Here is a 15,662-nt window from a genome sequence, read left to right as displayed (position 1 = left end):
AATACCATCGGAGACCAAGGACCTCCACGGGGACTTGATCTTTTCTGGGACTGGTTCCTTAGAGTGAGTTTCTGTGCTCCCCTTTCTGGGAGTCCTTCCACCGGGCTGCCAAGAATTCCCTTTCTTATGGGAAACATGCCTCAAGATTGACTCGGTATGCTGGATCTGTCTGGAGACTGATTTCCCTGAAAAAGGGAAGAGGAGTCTCCTGACCTGGCTCGGAAGGAGGTTGCCCAGAGCATTCCCTGGCTAACAGCCTGAGTTTGATTCACCGTCACCTCCCCCGCCTCACCCTCCACAAACAGTTCTGGTAGATGCAGGATTCCTCTAGGGAAATGACACACTTGGAATGTGTGTTGCTTTCAGATGTAGACATCCAGCAAGAAAGGTTGTGTTTGAAGCCTGGTTAGCCAGGCATACATATTCCATCCAGAGAAGACAAGTCTCACAGAGGGAAGATAGAGAGAAAACAATTCTCTCATCTATACTAAACACTCTATAAAACTTACAACTATAACCTAGCTGCAAGAAAAAACAGAGGACTGAGTATGGTTTAGGTGGACATGCTAGATTTCCATCTAAGGCCAAGGTAGTAGAGAAAGAATGGAGTGGAGTTCACCTGCACACCCCTATAAGCCCTCAGGATCTGCCACAGGGCTCATGGGCCAGTCAAACAGGCACTCCTAGATGGAAATCTTTGACAACAGCTCAAGAGACACAGACACACCCCTAAATGGAGCACTCACAGGGATATTACTCAAAGAAGGTCAACTACTGAGGGTAACATTATTTTCCTTTGTCTGAACTGTCAATTTCTGATCTCCAAAGTGAAGGTCACTACTCTTTATATACAGCATTTGTACCTCTTTCCATACAGAATCTCCCCAGACAACTGTGAGCATTCTGCAGGGTACAGAATAGTTTCACAATGTGGAACGCAGAGGAAAGTTCTCTCTTAATATACAAAGATTCCATTTATAGTTTAATCAGAATCATTTGTGACCTAATCAGAAAAACAAGTATCTTCTGATTTTAGACTCATGAATCTAAAGGTAGGCTTTGTTCCAGACATAAGTTCACTTTCCAGTGGTGTAACTTATTCTCCTTCATTGGTGTAAAATTAGTTACCCCACCAGAAAGCTGGTGAAAGCAGTGAAATCAGACTGAGGCTCATTGTATGTACATAACCAGTAAGCCCAGCAATTTTATTTTTATATTAAGAATTTGTTTTCTAGTTCATTCCAACAACTACACTATTTGTGTGGAAAGTGACATGATTTTATTGTTATATTTTGTATTCAATTTCTTCTGCAAATACAGAAACAGAATAAAAGCAAAGCAAGGAGGCAGAACAAGCAAGAAATAAAAGAAATGCGTGTAGACAAATTTACTGAGACTGTACAAATATGGACTCTCCTTAAGGTGGTTAATTAGCAAGCCAGCGTCTTAGACACATTTCAAACAGTGGGTCATCCATCAAAGCATACACCATGCAGCAGATTTTCAGATAAAACATTTCTGTAGTAAGAAATTATCTCCGGGCAATTGTCTTGTGGTTTTTCACTCCTGCTAGGATAATATCTAGATCAATAACAGAAGAATTTTCAAAGCCGTGAAAGGTTATTCATAATTGGAATGCTTCAGAAATATATTAATATATGACAAACCACTTTCTCCAAGTGTTATGAAAGCAAATGCTTTATACAATGCAAGTTTCAAGAGAAAGAAAAGGAAAGTGCGATTCACCATTGACTATTTTATGGAAAAGTCTGGTTATTTCTTTAAATTAATGGTAGTCCTGTCAGCTATAACTCATGTATACACGAGGGCATACAGGGGCCTTATAAGAAGTTTAGCAAACATCTGGTGCCAGAGCAGAGAAGAACTTACAAAAAATTAACTCTCTACTGAGACAAAAGCTTCAGAGGGGTAGCCGAGTTAGTTTGTAAGAGGAAAAACTTAAAAAACAACATAGTCTAGGGTTTATGGGGGAGCTTCAAAGGGTTTGCAGGAAGACAGGGGTGGCACTCAGTGTCTCTGGGTGTTGCTAGTTTAATGAGTTGAGTGAAGAGGGAGTTTGTTGTTACAGGGTCCAGCATGGAATTAGAGACCTGTGGCCTGGAGAATGGAGACCCACCTCAGATGGCACAGCCGGTTCTGGCCAGTGGGAGGACAATGTGCTGCAGAGAAAGGTCGCCAGTGACCTGAGCAGCTGGTTCCAGCCCGGGTGTGGAGTGGGGAGTGCAGATCAGAGGAGAGGCAGAGAAGAGAGAGGACTGGGTGAACCGGTTTACCTGGACAGAAGACAAAGGACAGGGGAGGAGCTGCTAGCGAGGGATTTTGGAGGCTTAGCTGGAAGGAGGGGGCTCCTGGACCAGGCAGAAGGAGCAGGGGCAGTCCAAGTGGATGCAGGGAAGACTCAGATATGCCATGCTGAGGGAGGTCTTGAGCATTCCTGTGCTGTGTTCATATGCTCAGTAAACCCTCCTGTTTTCTGATGGCTGAGAGCTGCTCCATTCTAGAGAACAGAGTTGCATGATTCCCTCTGGGAGTGGGGTCCAGAGCAAGTGGAATCCCTGTCATGGCAAAAGGCAGGTGAGCTACAGGCTCTGAGAGGTGCAGTGCCAGGAGGGGGAGGGACTTAAACCCCAAGAAAGAGTGGACCCCCAAGACAGAGCTGTCACACTGAAGAGGGTTCCCCCGGGGGACTGTATGGGCCAAGTACAGGAACGACCTGTGAGTCCGTAGCAACTACTCTCATCACACCATAACTAATGGCAAGGGAAACACTGGTGCTTATCCGACAATGGAACTGATTATCAAGGGATGAGGGGAAATTCTCCATCGATTGGCATCTTTAAGACTGGATGCTTTCTAAAAGACATGGCGCAATGTAACCACAGCTTGCTGGGCTGGGTGGAATCATCACTGGGGGAAATTCTCAGGCCTGTGTCATTTAATTGCCAGACTAGATGAACACAATGGTCTCTTCTGGCCTTAAAAATCTATTAATGCAAGAATGGATTTAAATCAGCAGGAACATTCAGCTGCAGATCAGGGAAAACGTACCAAGACCTATAAGGATATGGAATAATCCCTGCAGGTTAATGATGGAGGCTCCAGCATTTGAAACTTTCATGAACTGGGAATATAACGGTACAATTTATGAATTCTGTGTTCAATTGTGAACCCTACACGTCTGTGACAGGCTGCAAGCTCCGTTTTGAATGTGTGGTCTTTTGCCTTCTCTCTGGTCTGCTTATTTCCATACTGAATTGAAAATTCCAAAGGCCGGGGGCCAACGAAGGGCAGGAGAAGGAAACTGAAATGTAGATAGCTAGCTAGAAGGCAATACTATACAGGCAGTCCCCGGGTTACGTACAAGATAGGGACTGTAGGTTTGTTCTTAAGTTGAATTTGTATGTAAGTCGGAACTGGTACATATTGTAGGGGAAACTCTAGCCAAACATTTCTCCAGAGCTCAGTTTTATTCTCCCACCTCACTTCCCTCAGTCCTTTATTCTCAAGCTGAGGTGTCTGCTGAGAAAAGCCGCTCCGCGTCTCCCTGGTCTGCTGGGGGGGGGGGCGCTAGCTTTGTGTCTCCCTGGTCTGATACGGGGAAAAGCAGCTAGTGCGGGGTTGCCTCACCCCGTTTGTAAGTAGGGATCCGATGTAAGTCGGATCCATGTAACCCGGGGACTGCCTGTACTCCCAATTGTTGGGCATCTGCTCACTCTAGATACAAGACTGGTCCCTGTCCAGAAGAACTGGTTTATCAGGGAAGAAGTCACCTTGGCAACAAAGTCACTTAACAGATTTGTGCTTGTGTAAAGGAGGTAAGGGGTTCACCAGAAATGGGAGTACAGGAGGGGCTGAAAGCTTTAAAAGGGCAGCAGCTGATCTTCTTGGTGCCCATTTTATTCAGTCCATAAGGGAGAGACCAGTTGCCATGTAACAGCCTGCATGAGACAGGGAACACAGTCTGCCTGGACCAGAGAGCTTCCCCAGGACTCACAGGCTACATCTACATTGCACGATTATTTCGGAATAAGCTATTTTGGAAGAAATACTCTGAAACAGCTTATTTCGAAATAGTGCGTTTACACTACAGGGAAGCCTGGAAATTAGTCCGAGGCACGCTCCCCTAATGTGGACACCCTACCTTGATTTAGAGCCCCAGGAAGCATGGAGAGTAATTACTTTGAATGGCCCTGGGGAGGAGCTATTTCAAAATAGCAGCAGTGAAGCGTCCACACTATTGCTATTCCGAAATAGCTATTTTGGAAGAGGCGTTATTTCTCGGAGAATGAGGTTTGTAAACAGTAAAATAAGCCACCCTTTATTTCAAAATTATTTCCAACTAATGGGCTAGCTGTGTAGACACACGCATAGTTATTCCAAAATAACGCTGCTGTGTAGACATACCCAAAAGGAAAAGTGAGGGGCATTGCAGTTTCCAATACAGACTGTTTTGAGTGGTGGTAGATCTGTATTCTTCAGTGCAGGGGTGGACAAGACAGCCTCTGCGGGCCGGATCCAGCACACCACGCTGGTGGATCCGGCCCACAGCCGCCCTCCCACTCCCAGGTCAATCTTGGGGACGGGAAGCTAGCCAAGTCTCCCTACCCCACCAGGGGTGTGCAGCACCAGAAGGAACCACCAGCTGTTTTAAAGCAACCAGCAGTTCACTCTAGACACCGTGCACCCAGGGTGAGGGCAGGGGTGAGACACTTTGCACGCTCCCCCGCCTCCAAGCCATGATTGGCTCAAGGTAGGGGGAGCATGTAAATTCTCCTCCTGCTGCGGCATCTAGAGGTAACCACCAGCTGTTTTAAAACAGCTGGCAAGTCTCTTTAGGCACCAGATGTGGGGGTGCACTTCACGCACTCCCCCACTCCCAGGCCAGTCAGGGTCTGTGATGGGGGGAAATACGAGAAGTCTCCTGGCCCCACCCCTTCTGGAGCAGCCCAGGACCACTTCAGAAATTTATGAAATGGCCCCCCTTTTAAAAATCATTGCCCACCCCTGCTTCATTGTCTTATATGATTAAGTCCAAAAGAGCATAAAGGTGTGAGATGGGGCAAAAAGTGTGGGCCCATGTGCATTGGTTGCGTCACAAGTGCTGTGTACTCCTGGATGAGTTTAAGGGCAAACCAGAAGCTTTGCTCCTTTGGGGTGGTGGACTGGGAGAGCGTGTGTGTAAGTCACTGGGTCATCTTGGGGGGCCTACAGCAAGTGAGCTGAGTAGCCCCATTTCTGAGGTGGGGGAAATGGCAGTCAGTGTCCAGAGAGGAACCAGTGCTGCTGCCTGCTGAGGCTCTTGAAACTTGATGCACCGCAGGGGTTCAAGCCCACAAGGCATGGAACCCTCTCACAGCTGTCCTAATGAGTAGCCAGGAAGGGGTGCTTGTTAAAATCTGCTACTGAGACATTTAAAACTCTGCTGGGAAAACACACTAGAAAATAAGGTAGAGACCAATCCTGAAAGCTTCAGGCGCCTCCCATCAGCCCCTCGGGACAGGCAGGTATCTCTTCCAGGAACTCAGTGTCCCTCAGAGGAATTCACTGTGTGGCGCCCGACGCAGGAGGTGTGGAGCTCTTCAGGGCCAGGCACTGCACTTTTGGTTACTGAAATGGCTACACTCCCTGCCACATGGATGTCCTTTTCCAGGGGAGGGAGGAACAGGAAGTGCAGGTTTCTCTTCCAGTGTCATAGATTAAATACCAAGCCGGCCTTGTTAAAGATGAGAAACAGATGCTAAGCCATGGTTGGGGCACATGCCCAATTTCAACCGTGCGGCCCACTGAGATGAAGGAGGGCCACTCATGAGGCCTGCTCACTGGCCTTGGCTGCCTTTCACTGTGCTAAGCTCTCATGAGGCTGCTGCTCTGCAGAGGAGGCAGGCCAGGAAGAAGGGAGCGTGGACAGAATACACCAGGCATTCTGGGACCACTGCAAATAGACAGCAGCTCCTTTTGCTGCATGGCTAGGCTGGAGGAGCAGGACTTAGGTAAACTGCATCTAGGGAGATGGGAAAGATAAACCCCACATAACTATCTCCATCCCGAAGCATCAAAGTCGGGGGGGGGGGGAAGGGAGAGAGAGAGAGAGAGAGAGAGAGAGAGGGGACAAAAGGAACGAAGGTAACCGAGTATTTAAGAAGACACATTCCTGGGTTCCTTATTGCCCCAATAGGAGATCACACAGTTCCTCAGCAGATCTGATAGATAACTCAAGGCATAACTGCCTGGAAGGTTTCTGAGGATCTGATCAGGGGATGCTGATGTGATAAATGCTGTGCAGCTTAAGATGGAGAGGGGCAAAGGTGACTTTCCACCAGCTGTACACTTCTCTGGCCGGGGCCAAACCGGAACAAGCAACAGCAGCTTCAGGGTCTCTCTACTTTACACCTACCACCCTTTGCCATAAGAGGCCATTTCAATCAAATGGGAAGTACCAGAATGTAGGGACTACAACCACGCCCCCTTCCCCTTCAGGAGTTAGGGTTTTGGGTGGCATAGATCTGCATCTACTCCACTCCAGCCATAGATCCCCCAGGCTCAAGGAATCCTCCATCATGCAGTCAGGCTAGCAATAGTTGGCAAGGGTCTGAGCATATCTAAACCATAAATAAAGAAGTGTTATTTGGAATAAAGGGCCCAATCCTGCTCCCATTAAAGTAGACAGCAGAACTCTCAATGTTTTGAGTGAAAGTGGGGCTGGGCCCTGACAAGTTTTTTTTTGGTTTTTTTTTTAACATTTATAATGATTAAAATAGCATTCCAGATCCTAATAATTCACAAAGCAGTTTCCTGAATCTTTCCCATGAAAGGTTCTCCCAGACATGTCCCGTATTATAGGATATTACTTTCCAGATCAATTTTGCACTTGGGAAAATTTCTGAGAACCAGGCATGTTAGTTTGGAACAGACAAAAGCCACTAACAAAAACAGACAATATCAGGTCAAAAACTGTTCTCTTTGGCATTATACATTCTTGCCTTCTGTCATTGCCTGACCTGTAGTGTACGTGCTGATGAATGAAGCAACAGAATTCATTCACTATTTGCCTGGTATTTGCCAAGGTGCTATTAAAGAAAAAACATGGAACTTCTGTTCAAAGGCTTGCTAAAACACACTATAATGGTAAGAAATGCAGTTCAACAGATTTCATCAGGCCAAGTCCTGCAGTACTTACTCAGACAAAACTCCTACTAATAGTCATGGAAATGTTGCCTAATCAAAAACCCATGAGAAGTTACTGGAAAGATCCCATTAACTTCAGTGACTTTGGACCCAGTTCTAAGTATTTTAGAAGAAAGTGCTAGACAGATTTTATCCTGAGCAGACCAGAACCAAGGCTGCTCCTTCCTTCCCCCAAATAAAAGGAATCCCTCCATGTTAGGTGGCTGTGGATTCAAAGCAAGTTCTCATTTGAGACGGACAATACCTTCGCATTCAGATGTCTCGGTACTGTCCTCCTCGTGGTTGGACAGCAAGTGGTTGAATTTAGGTCTACGCTCTGAACCTGCTTGTGTTGCCTTTTCAGACACCCCTGAGCGAAAACTCTGCGAGCGTGACACAGAGATGGCAAACTGTTTAATCACCTCGTCGTCGCTATCTGAAGATGTGGTTAGCTCTTCATCCTCCCCATAACTGTTCACTGGGAGAAAAACACACATGGGCTTTTGATAATTTCACAGGACAGATGCAGGAAAACATGGTACATTTTCAGTTCAGATATTTATGCGAGGAAGAGTGAGGAAAAGAAGAGCAATACGACATAACTATCATGGGGGAGGGGAGGAGGCAGGCATGTTCACTCAGACTTTTTGAAATCTTTCTGGTGCCTCATTACATTGGCAGGAATCACACATTGTTACTCTGGGCTTCCCACTCTACAGCTCCCTCAGCTTTTTAAAAACGTGATTGTTCCTCCCATCCACAAAATCTAAAACAGGAAAACCATGATTTATGTGTAACCATTAGTATGTGCAGTCAAAGTAGTAAGCACAGGACTCTGAAACCTTCTCAGTATGTCAATAAACCTCCCCTCTGAAATAAGGACTACTGAATGCAAAAGAAAGAAAACAGAGGGTTAACCTAGTCTTAGGTACACCAAGGACACAAAATTATAGCATCTGTCTAACAGGCATCACCAAGTCTGCATGTCGGAGTCAGAAGAGGAACCTTTTGAGAACAATGTAAATTCTAACCTTTAAAGATGAAGATACACATCTGAACATTGTGCTGCAGCTGCCCTTCCCCCTCCTACTGACAATGCTGGCTTTGAATATGGGATCACTGTGTTCTCATTAGTGTGTGAATATCCTTTGTGGGAGGGAAGGAGGAGGGAAGGGATCTGATGTCCCATATTTGGCCTGCTTTTTCAAATGAAAATGGAGATGAAAATATAGTGCCACATTGCAGATTCCCCAACCATCTGTACCAAGGGAGACAGCATAGGAGGCAGTTTTCATTTGTGAACTTGCAGGGCAAAGGGAGTTGTGGGTGTAATGGACAGCTGGAGTGTGTGTGTGTGTTTGTGTGTGTGCATATGAACACACCAGCTGTCAAGCGTGTTACTATTTTGTTACTTACTCTTGAGGATAAAGAACACAATAGTGGCTGCCAAGACTTGTTTCAATAATCCCCACGACAAATCCAAGCCGCTGAACAAATGGACAGTGCATACAAGTGCAAGAAGGTGGGGCCATTTTTCCATGTCGTTGGCTGATTTTTGAGAGAAATAGATTCTTCCATATCCCACTCATATCTAGCCACATGGCTAAAACTAGGGAGACGGACTATACTTCCACACATCCAGACTCCATTAAATATCTCCAGTACAAATTAGAACTGCTTCTCAAACCTACCTCCTGGAATGATAGTTGTCGTAGGGCTGCCATCGATCTTGAGGGCGGAATTCATGGGGAACCAGGAGAAGGGAGATCTAAGTGGCAGTGGAGTTTGTCACCACCAACAATCAGAAACTGAATCTCATTACATCGAGGTTGTGTTGTCAGATTTGCCTCTGTTGTCTGGCTTTTGAGTAATATTGGTAATAAGGCCAGTGTTGCTCTCAGAAATTGGTCTCCTAGTGGGTAAATAGTATTTGCCTGTGCCTCGGGAAAAGTCTCACTACTGTGGGGGAAAATAAATGTTCCCTACTTTAAGAAAATACACTATTTTAATTGTTTAACAGTTGTTTTGTAAATGGCACTTGGTTTATCAATGCTGCCTCTACAATTCCTCTTGAAATTTTAATGAGTTGACAGGATTTTTATTTTTATTTGTTTACAGAATTGGGCATGGACAGGACATCTAATGACTGTGTTCAACTCAAGCGTTATACATTTCTCACAATGTCTTATGGTGCATTAAATGAATATCCGTAGTTACAGCTTTTCCAAAAGTCAGTACTGACAGTTTCTGTTACACAGAAAAGCTTTTGCCTTAATTACTTTTGTTTTCAGTTTAGCTAGCAGGTGCTGAGAGACTGTTTACTTCATTCAGACTTATGCATTTGAAGTTGAGAAACTAACTGGGAGATGACAAAGCAGGAAAGGGGTTTCATCAGTATTTTCATTAACGAATTGGAAAATGGCGTCAAGAATATGCTCATGAAATGTGCAGATGACACCAAACTGGGAGGGATTGCAAGCACTCTGCAGGGAAAGATTAAAATTCAAAACGACCTTAACAATTAGCAAATTGGTCTGAAGTCAACAAGATAAAATTCAATAAAGACAGTGTAAAGTACCATACTTCGGAAATAATAACTGACATTGGTAGTACCACTGAAAAGAATCTGGGAGTCTCACTATACCTATACAATTTTTTTCCTGCAGGATGACAGAGTGACGACATCATGTCTCTCTGGTATCCCATAGCCGCTCCCTTCCCTTTCCCCAGTGCTGGCTGCCACGCCATGCCACGCCACGCCACCCTCCTCCTGTTCTTGGCATCTGGGAGAAGAGTGTAGGGCCCAGGAGGCCTCAGACCAGCTCCCTTCCCTCCTCAGTGGCGGGGGGCAGAGCGTGGACTCATGTGGCCTTGGCTGGGAGGGGAAGTAAGGTTAGGCCACGGAAGGGTGGGGAGGAGAGAAAGGGCCTGGGTTGGTGTAGTCAGGAGGGAGGAAAAGGGGGCCTGGGCTGGGGCAGTTGGGGGAGGGAGAAGAGGTCTGGGCTGCAGCCCAGCCCTCCCTGTTGGTCGGGGGGGGGAAGGGGGAGCGTGGGGCTTGCTGAGGCCTCAGAGTGGGTCCTCTCCTGTCCCCTCCCAGAAGCCAGAGGGAGAGAGCTGGGGTGTTGTGGCCCCGGCGTCCCGGGAGGGAGGGGGCAGAGGCTGGGTGGGGCTGTCTGTGGGCAGGCGGAGGGCAGAGGCTGGGGCTGGCATGACTGCTAGCTCACCCTGGCAGCCAGGGGGAGAGACGGGCCTGCCTATCTCTACAGACGGGGGCGGGTTGGTGAGCATAGCGAGCAGGGGGCACCACCCCTAAAGGATTCTAAATATAATGCTGCATGGACCCTACGACCACACACTTAAGCTATGGGGATTTGTAAAGCAGAAGTCAAAGTGCATCCTTTGCTATGATGGGAGCTTCTATTTCTTAGCATGTATGTTTTACAATGTAGCTATTTAAATGCTAGAATTAGAGGCTCTATAGCAAATGGCTGATATGACGGCTGATGATTCTCTATCCTGGCGGGCGACAGCACCATAGATTGCCATGCTAATATCTCTATATCGATACAACCAGGTTTACTCATGGGAAAGAAAAAAAACCTCAATGTTCAGATTTACAAATGCTCTGATTAGAAGAGGGGGGAATAATGTTCAGAATCACCATGGAAACTTAAATAAAGGGCCTGTGATTATGATCTAAACTCGTGAAAGATGATGAACGCATCTTGTGATTTGCAGATGTTGTACAGTATGAGCATCTCCAGCAGTTTTCACTCATTTACTCAGACACAGTCTATTTTACAAATCAAACCTCCCATCATTTCTGAAGGGGAGGGAGGAGTCCATTTCAAACTGTCACAGACACTTTACAAGAGAATTTCAAATACCTGTTCAATATTAAATCTAGGTTTCAGATGCCCATAGAGGAATGGACCCAGAATTCTTTATAGTAACTAGGTATAAAGAATCAAATAGTCTTTATTGAAAATAATGTAGTTCATGAATATAATAAAATAAACGGTGCATGGCGAAAAAGATATGCCTTTTGCATAGCACCTTCTTCCCCCAAACACTTACATGTTAAGTGGTGGTTATTTAAATTGTGAGGTCATGCATTTAGAACAGGTGTGGCCAATCAAATGGTGGTGGTTCACTACAGTTAGCCCTTGATGGGCCGCTAATGCTATATTTACCTGCGCCTCCGCAGGTATGGGAAATTGCAGCTCCCATTGGCTGTGGAGTGTCCTTCCCAGCCAATGGGAGTGTTGAGAAGTGGCGTAGCCTGGGACACTACTTCCCGCAGATTCCATTGGTTGGGAACAGCAATCCACAGCCAATGGGAACTGCAAACACCTGTATCTGCAGAAGCACAGGTAAATATAGAGTTGGGGGGGCCACCAGCGGCTAACTCTGGTGGACCAGATCCAGCCTTCGGGCCAGCATTTACCCACCCCGACTTACAACATAGGTAGATACCAAATTTATACTTCCCATACAACCTTAATTCTTTCTTTGTGTGCACCCACCCTGTGCTTTGACGGGTTGATCCTGCTCCTCTGAAGAAACCATCCCGACACGTAGCAAGAGAGGCAAACATGGTAGGAGGCCGGACTGGCTTACAGGGGAAATCCTTGGTGAACTTAAGCACAAAAAGGAAGCTTACAAAGAGTGGAAACTTGGACAAATGACCAGGGAGGAGTTTAAAGATATAGCTCGAGAATGCCGGGGGGTCATCAGGAAGGCGAAAGCACAAATGGAATTGCGACTGGCTAAGGATGTGAAGGATAACAAGAAAGGTTTCTACAGGCATGTTAACAAGAAGAAGGTGATCAGAGAGGGTGTGCAGTCCCTAATGGATGAAGGAGGTAACCTAGTGACAGATGATGTGGGGAAAGCTGAAGTACTCAATGCTTTCTTTGCCTCTGTATTCACGGACAAGGTCGGCTCCTGGACTTCTGTGTCAAGTGACGCAAGATGGGATGAAGATGGACAGCCCATGGTGGGTAAAGAACAGGTTAGGAACTATTTAGAAAAGCTAAACGTACATAAATCCATGGGTCCGGACTTAATGCATCCGAGGGTACTGAGGGAGTTGGCAAACGTCATTGTGGAGCCTTTGGCTATTATCTTTGAAAAGTCGTGGAGATTGGGAGAAATCCCGGATGACTGGAAAAAGGCAAATGTAGTGCCCATCTTCAAAAAAGGGAAGAAGGATGATCCAGGGAACTATAGGCCGGTCAGTCTTACCTCGGTTCCTGGAAAAATCATGGAAGGGATCCTTAAGGAATCCATATTGAGGCACTTGGATGAGAGGAAAGTGATTAGGAATAGTCAGCATGGATTCACGAAGGGCAAGTCATGCCTGACCAATCTGATTAGCTTCTATGATGAGGTAACTGGCTCGGTGGACATGGGGAAGTCAGTGGATGTTATATACCTTGACTTTAGCAAGGCTTTTGATACGGTCTCCCACAAATATTCTTGCCAGCAAGTTAAGGGATTGTGGATTGGATAAATGGACGGTAAGATGGATAGAAAGATGGCTAGAAGGCCAGGCCCAGCGGGTAGTGATCAATGGCTCGATGTCAGGATGGCGGTCGGTTTCTAGCGGAGTGCCCCAAGGTTCGGTTCTAGGACCAGTTTTGTTCAATATCTTTATTAATGATCTGGATGAGGGGATAGATTGCACCCTCAGCAAGTTTGCGGATGACACTAAGCTGGGGGGAGAGGTAGATACGCTTAAGGGCAGAGATAGGGTACAGAGTGACTTAGACAAATTGGAGGATTGAGCCACAAGAAATCTGATGAGGTTCAACAAGGACAAGTGTAGAGTCCTGCACTTGGGACCAACCGGTTAAGTAGTAGTTCTGCAGAAAAGGACCTGGGGGTTACAGTGGATGAGAAGCTAGATATGAGTCAACAGTGTGCCCCTGTAGCCAAGAAGGCTAATGGCATATTAGGTTGCATTAAGAGGAGCACTGCCAGCAGATCCAGAGATGTCATCATTCCCCTTTATTCGGCTTTGGTGAGGCCGCATCTGGAGTATTGTGTCCAGTTCTGGGCCCCCCACTACAAAAAGGATGTGGACGCATTGGAGAGGGTCCAGCGGAGGGCTACCAAAATGATTAGGGGGCTGGAGCATATGACTTACGAGGAGAGGCTGAGGGACTTGGGTCTGTTTAGTCTGCAGAAGCGAAGAGTGAGGGGGGATTTGATAGCAGCCTTCAACTTCCTGAAGGGAAGTTCCAAAGAGGATGGAGAGAGGCTGTTCTCAGTAGTGACAGATGGCAGAACAAGGAGCAATGGTCTCTAGTTGTGGTGGGAGAGGTCCAGGTTGGATATTAGGAAAAACTATTTCACTAGGAGGGTGGTGAAGCACTGGAATGGGTTACCTAGGGAAGTAGTGAAGTCTCCATCCCTAGAGGTGTTTAAGTCTCGGCTTGACAAAGCCCTGGCCGGGTTGATTTAGTTGGAATTGGTCCTGCCTACAGCAGGGGGCTGGACTTGATGACCTTCTGAGGTCTCTTCCAGTTCTATGATTCTATGATTCTAAGTCAATGATAGTTTCATTATTGACTTCAATGGGAGAGGAATGATGCTCTGAATGAGCAAGGGGTCCAGTGACAAAAACACTTCATGGCCCTGTAATATTGTGTCATAATGTATATGTATAAACTAAAGTATATGCCTGGCAGACCACAAGAGTTCTTACTACAGTGTCTGTTGCAGCAGTAGCCCAGACACGGGCCAGACCTTAGAATGTTCATGTTCAATTATTATTTTGCTGTCTTGGCTCAGTTTCCCCATGGAATGCAAGTGACAAAAGAGAAATGGTCAATTTCAACAGTTTACAACAGAAAAATCTGAACCGAATCCCATAGGATAAAATAGGGTGATAGCCCAGGGCTTTACCCCCCACCAAATTTCACAGTCTGGCTGCAAACAATGGAGGTGGAATAGTTTGCCAAAATAAAGGCTGATTGAATTTTTTATAATGGAAACATAAGGCAACCTAAATACAGAAATGCTATCACATCCCGCTTTAAAGTTGAGGCTGCTCTGAAGATAGGCCTGGTCTTCAAAGGAGCCTCAACTCAGTCTTTCCTTTCATACCTTCAACCAAAGGTTAGTACAACTAACTAGGAGAGAAAGTGAGGGAGTATAGACATTTGCCCACCTGACTTGTAGCTACGTTACTGTAGCTACATGTCTATTTGCCTTCATCTGTGTCCACAATTACTTGTGGACCTAAAACAACTGCCAAAAAGGAGACTTGATTTTAAAAAAGTCAGGCCTTACATGTATTTCAGAAAGTGGGCTCCACTGTAATCTATTAAAACTGTACCATTTCAAAATTCAGGACAGTGTTTTTTTGTGAACTGAAATACTGCACAGAGTGACTGGTGGCCTGAATTCATTTGCAGTGGCAATAGAAGCTTCCATCCCTACCAGTGTAACCCTGGGCTTGTCTTCACTTATCCCAAGATAGACCTCTCGGACTTCAATTTAGTGGGTCTAGTAAAGACCCACTAAATTGACCACTGATGGCACCCTTGTCGACCCTGGCACCCTTATCAACCCTGACTTAGTTTACTCCTCGACCAGGTTGCGAGGAGTAAAGTAAGTCAATGAAAGGATTTCTCCCATCAACCTCCAGCAGTGAAAATACCAACAGAAATTTGACTTAAGATAAATAGACTCCAGCTGTACTTTTTTCATAGCTGGAGTTGTGTATCTTAGTTTGACTTTCTCCAGTAATGTGGACCTGGCCTCACCCCTTTGAAGAACTTGGATATGTCCAAACCCATGCATTTTTTATGCTCTCTAGAGAGTCTGTCAACAAGTATGCAAATTAGTGCCAATGTTCAATCTTGCTACACACACCCATTAGGTGAGTGGCTTTAACATCATTTTACTGAACTCTCACCACTAGATCTAAGCAAATCACTAATATTCTGGGTTAGTGGCTGAATTGAAAAATCCTAACCAAAACAATGGTTCATTCTGAACCAAAACTGATTTTTTTGGTTTGTGTTTTTTCCTTGCCAAAACAATACATAAAATAAATATTGTTCAGGTCGAACAAAACAATCATTTTCAAAATGAAACTGTTCATTTTGAAACAAAATGTTGAAATGGTTCTTTTTTTTCTTTTTTTTTTTTAAATCAAACTTCTTTGACTTCTTCAGCAATAGTTCCAGTGGTCCCAAAACTGCATTTTTATGGTGAATTTTCCATAAACTGAACATTTTTGTGGCCCATTCTAATCATGGGTCAGGTTTCAGCCAGGCAGGGACACTGTACATGCTACATGCAGATGAAGTACCTACCACTGGGCCACTTTAACAGCATCCTTCCAATTCCCACATCTGGAGGTTAATTTAAAAAAAAAACAAAAAAACAGCACTCAGATCCATACCAGCCCCTGCTTTGGCTTCTCTATCTGCTCACTAAAATTGCTTTTGCAAAACCAAAAC

General features: G+C 45.5%; 1 protein-coding gene across 4 annotated transcripts in view; it reads right to left on the bottom strand.

The window, feature by feature from the left end:
* The window catches only part of SYT16 (synaptotagmin 16), a 141,808-nt gene that overhangs the window by 26,287 nt on the left and 99,859 nt on the right, over positions 1 to 15,662 (bottom strand). For 2 of the 4 annotated variants that reach the window (XM_075926371.1, XM_075926369.1), the window contains one exon: positions 7,451 to 7,663. The exons of 1 other annotated variant lie outside the window; for it this stretch is intronic. In XM_075926371.1, the coding sequence (XP_075782486.1) occupies positions 7,451 to 7,663 (213 nt within the window). Of the gene's footprint in view, positions 1 to 7,450; positions 7,664 to 8,216; positions 8,310 to 15,662 lie in introns of those variants that run through there. One more of the 4 variants, XM_075926372.1, reaches the window with a different exon arrangement.

Source organism: Pelodiscus sinensis, chromosome 4 (assembly GCF_049634645.1).
Source record: "Pelodiscus sinensis isolate JC-2024 chromosome 4, ASM4963464v1, whole genome shotgun sequence".
NCBI classification, from domain to species: domain Eukaryota; kingdom Metazoa; phylum Chordata; order Testudines; family Trionychidae; genus Pelodiscus; species Pelodiscus sinensis.
The sequence above is the reverse complement of the archived record's forward strand: the minus strand, read 5'-3'. Positions and strand labels throughout refer to the sequence as shown.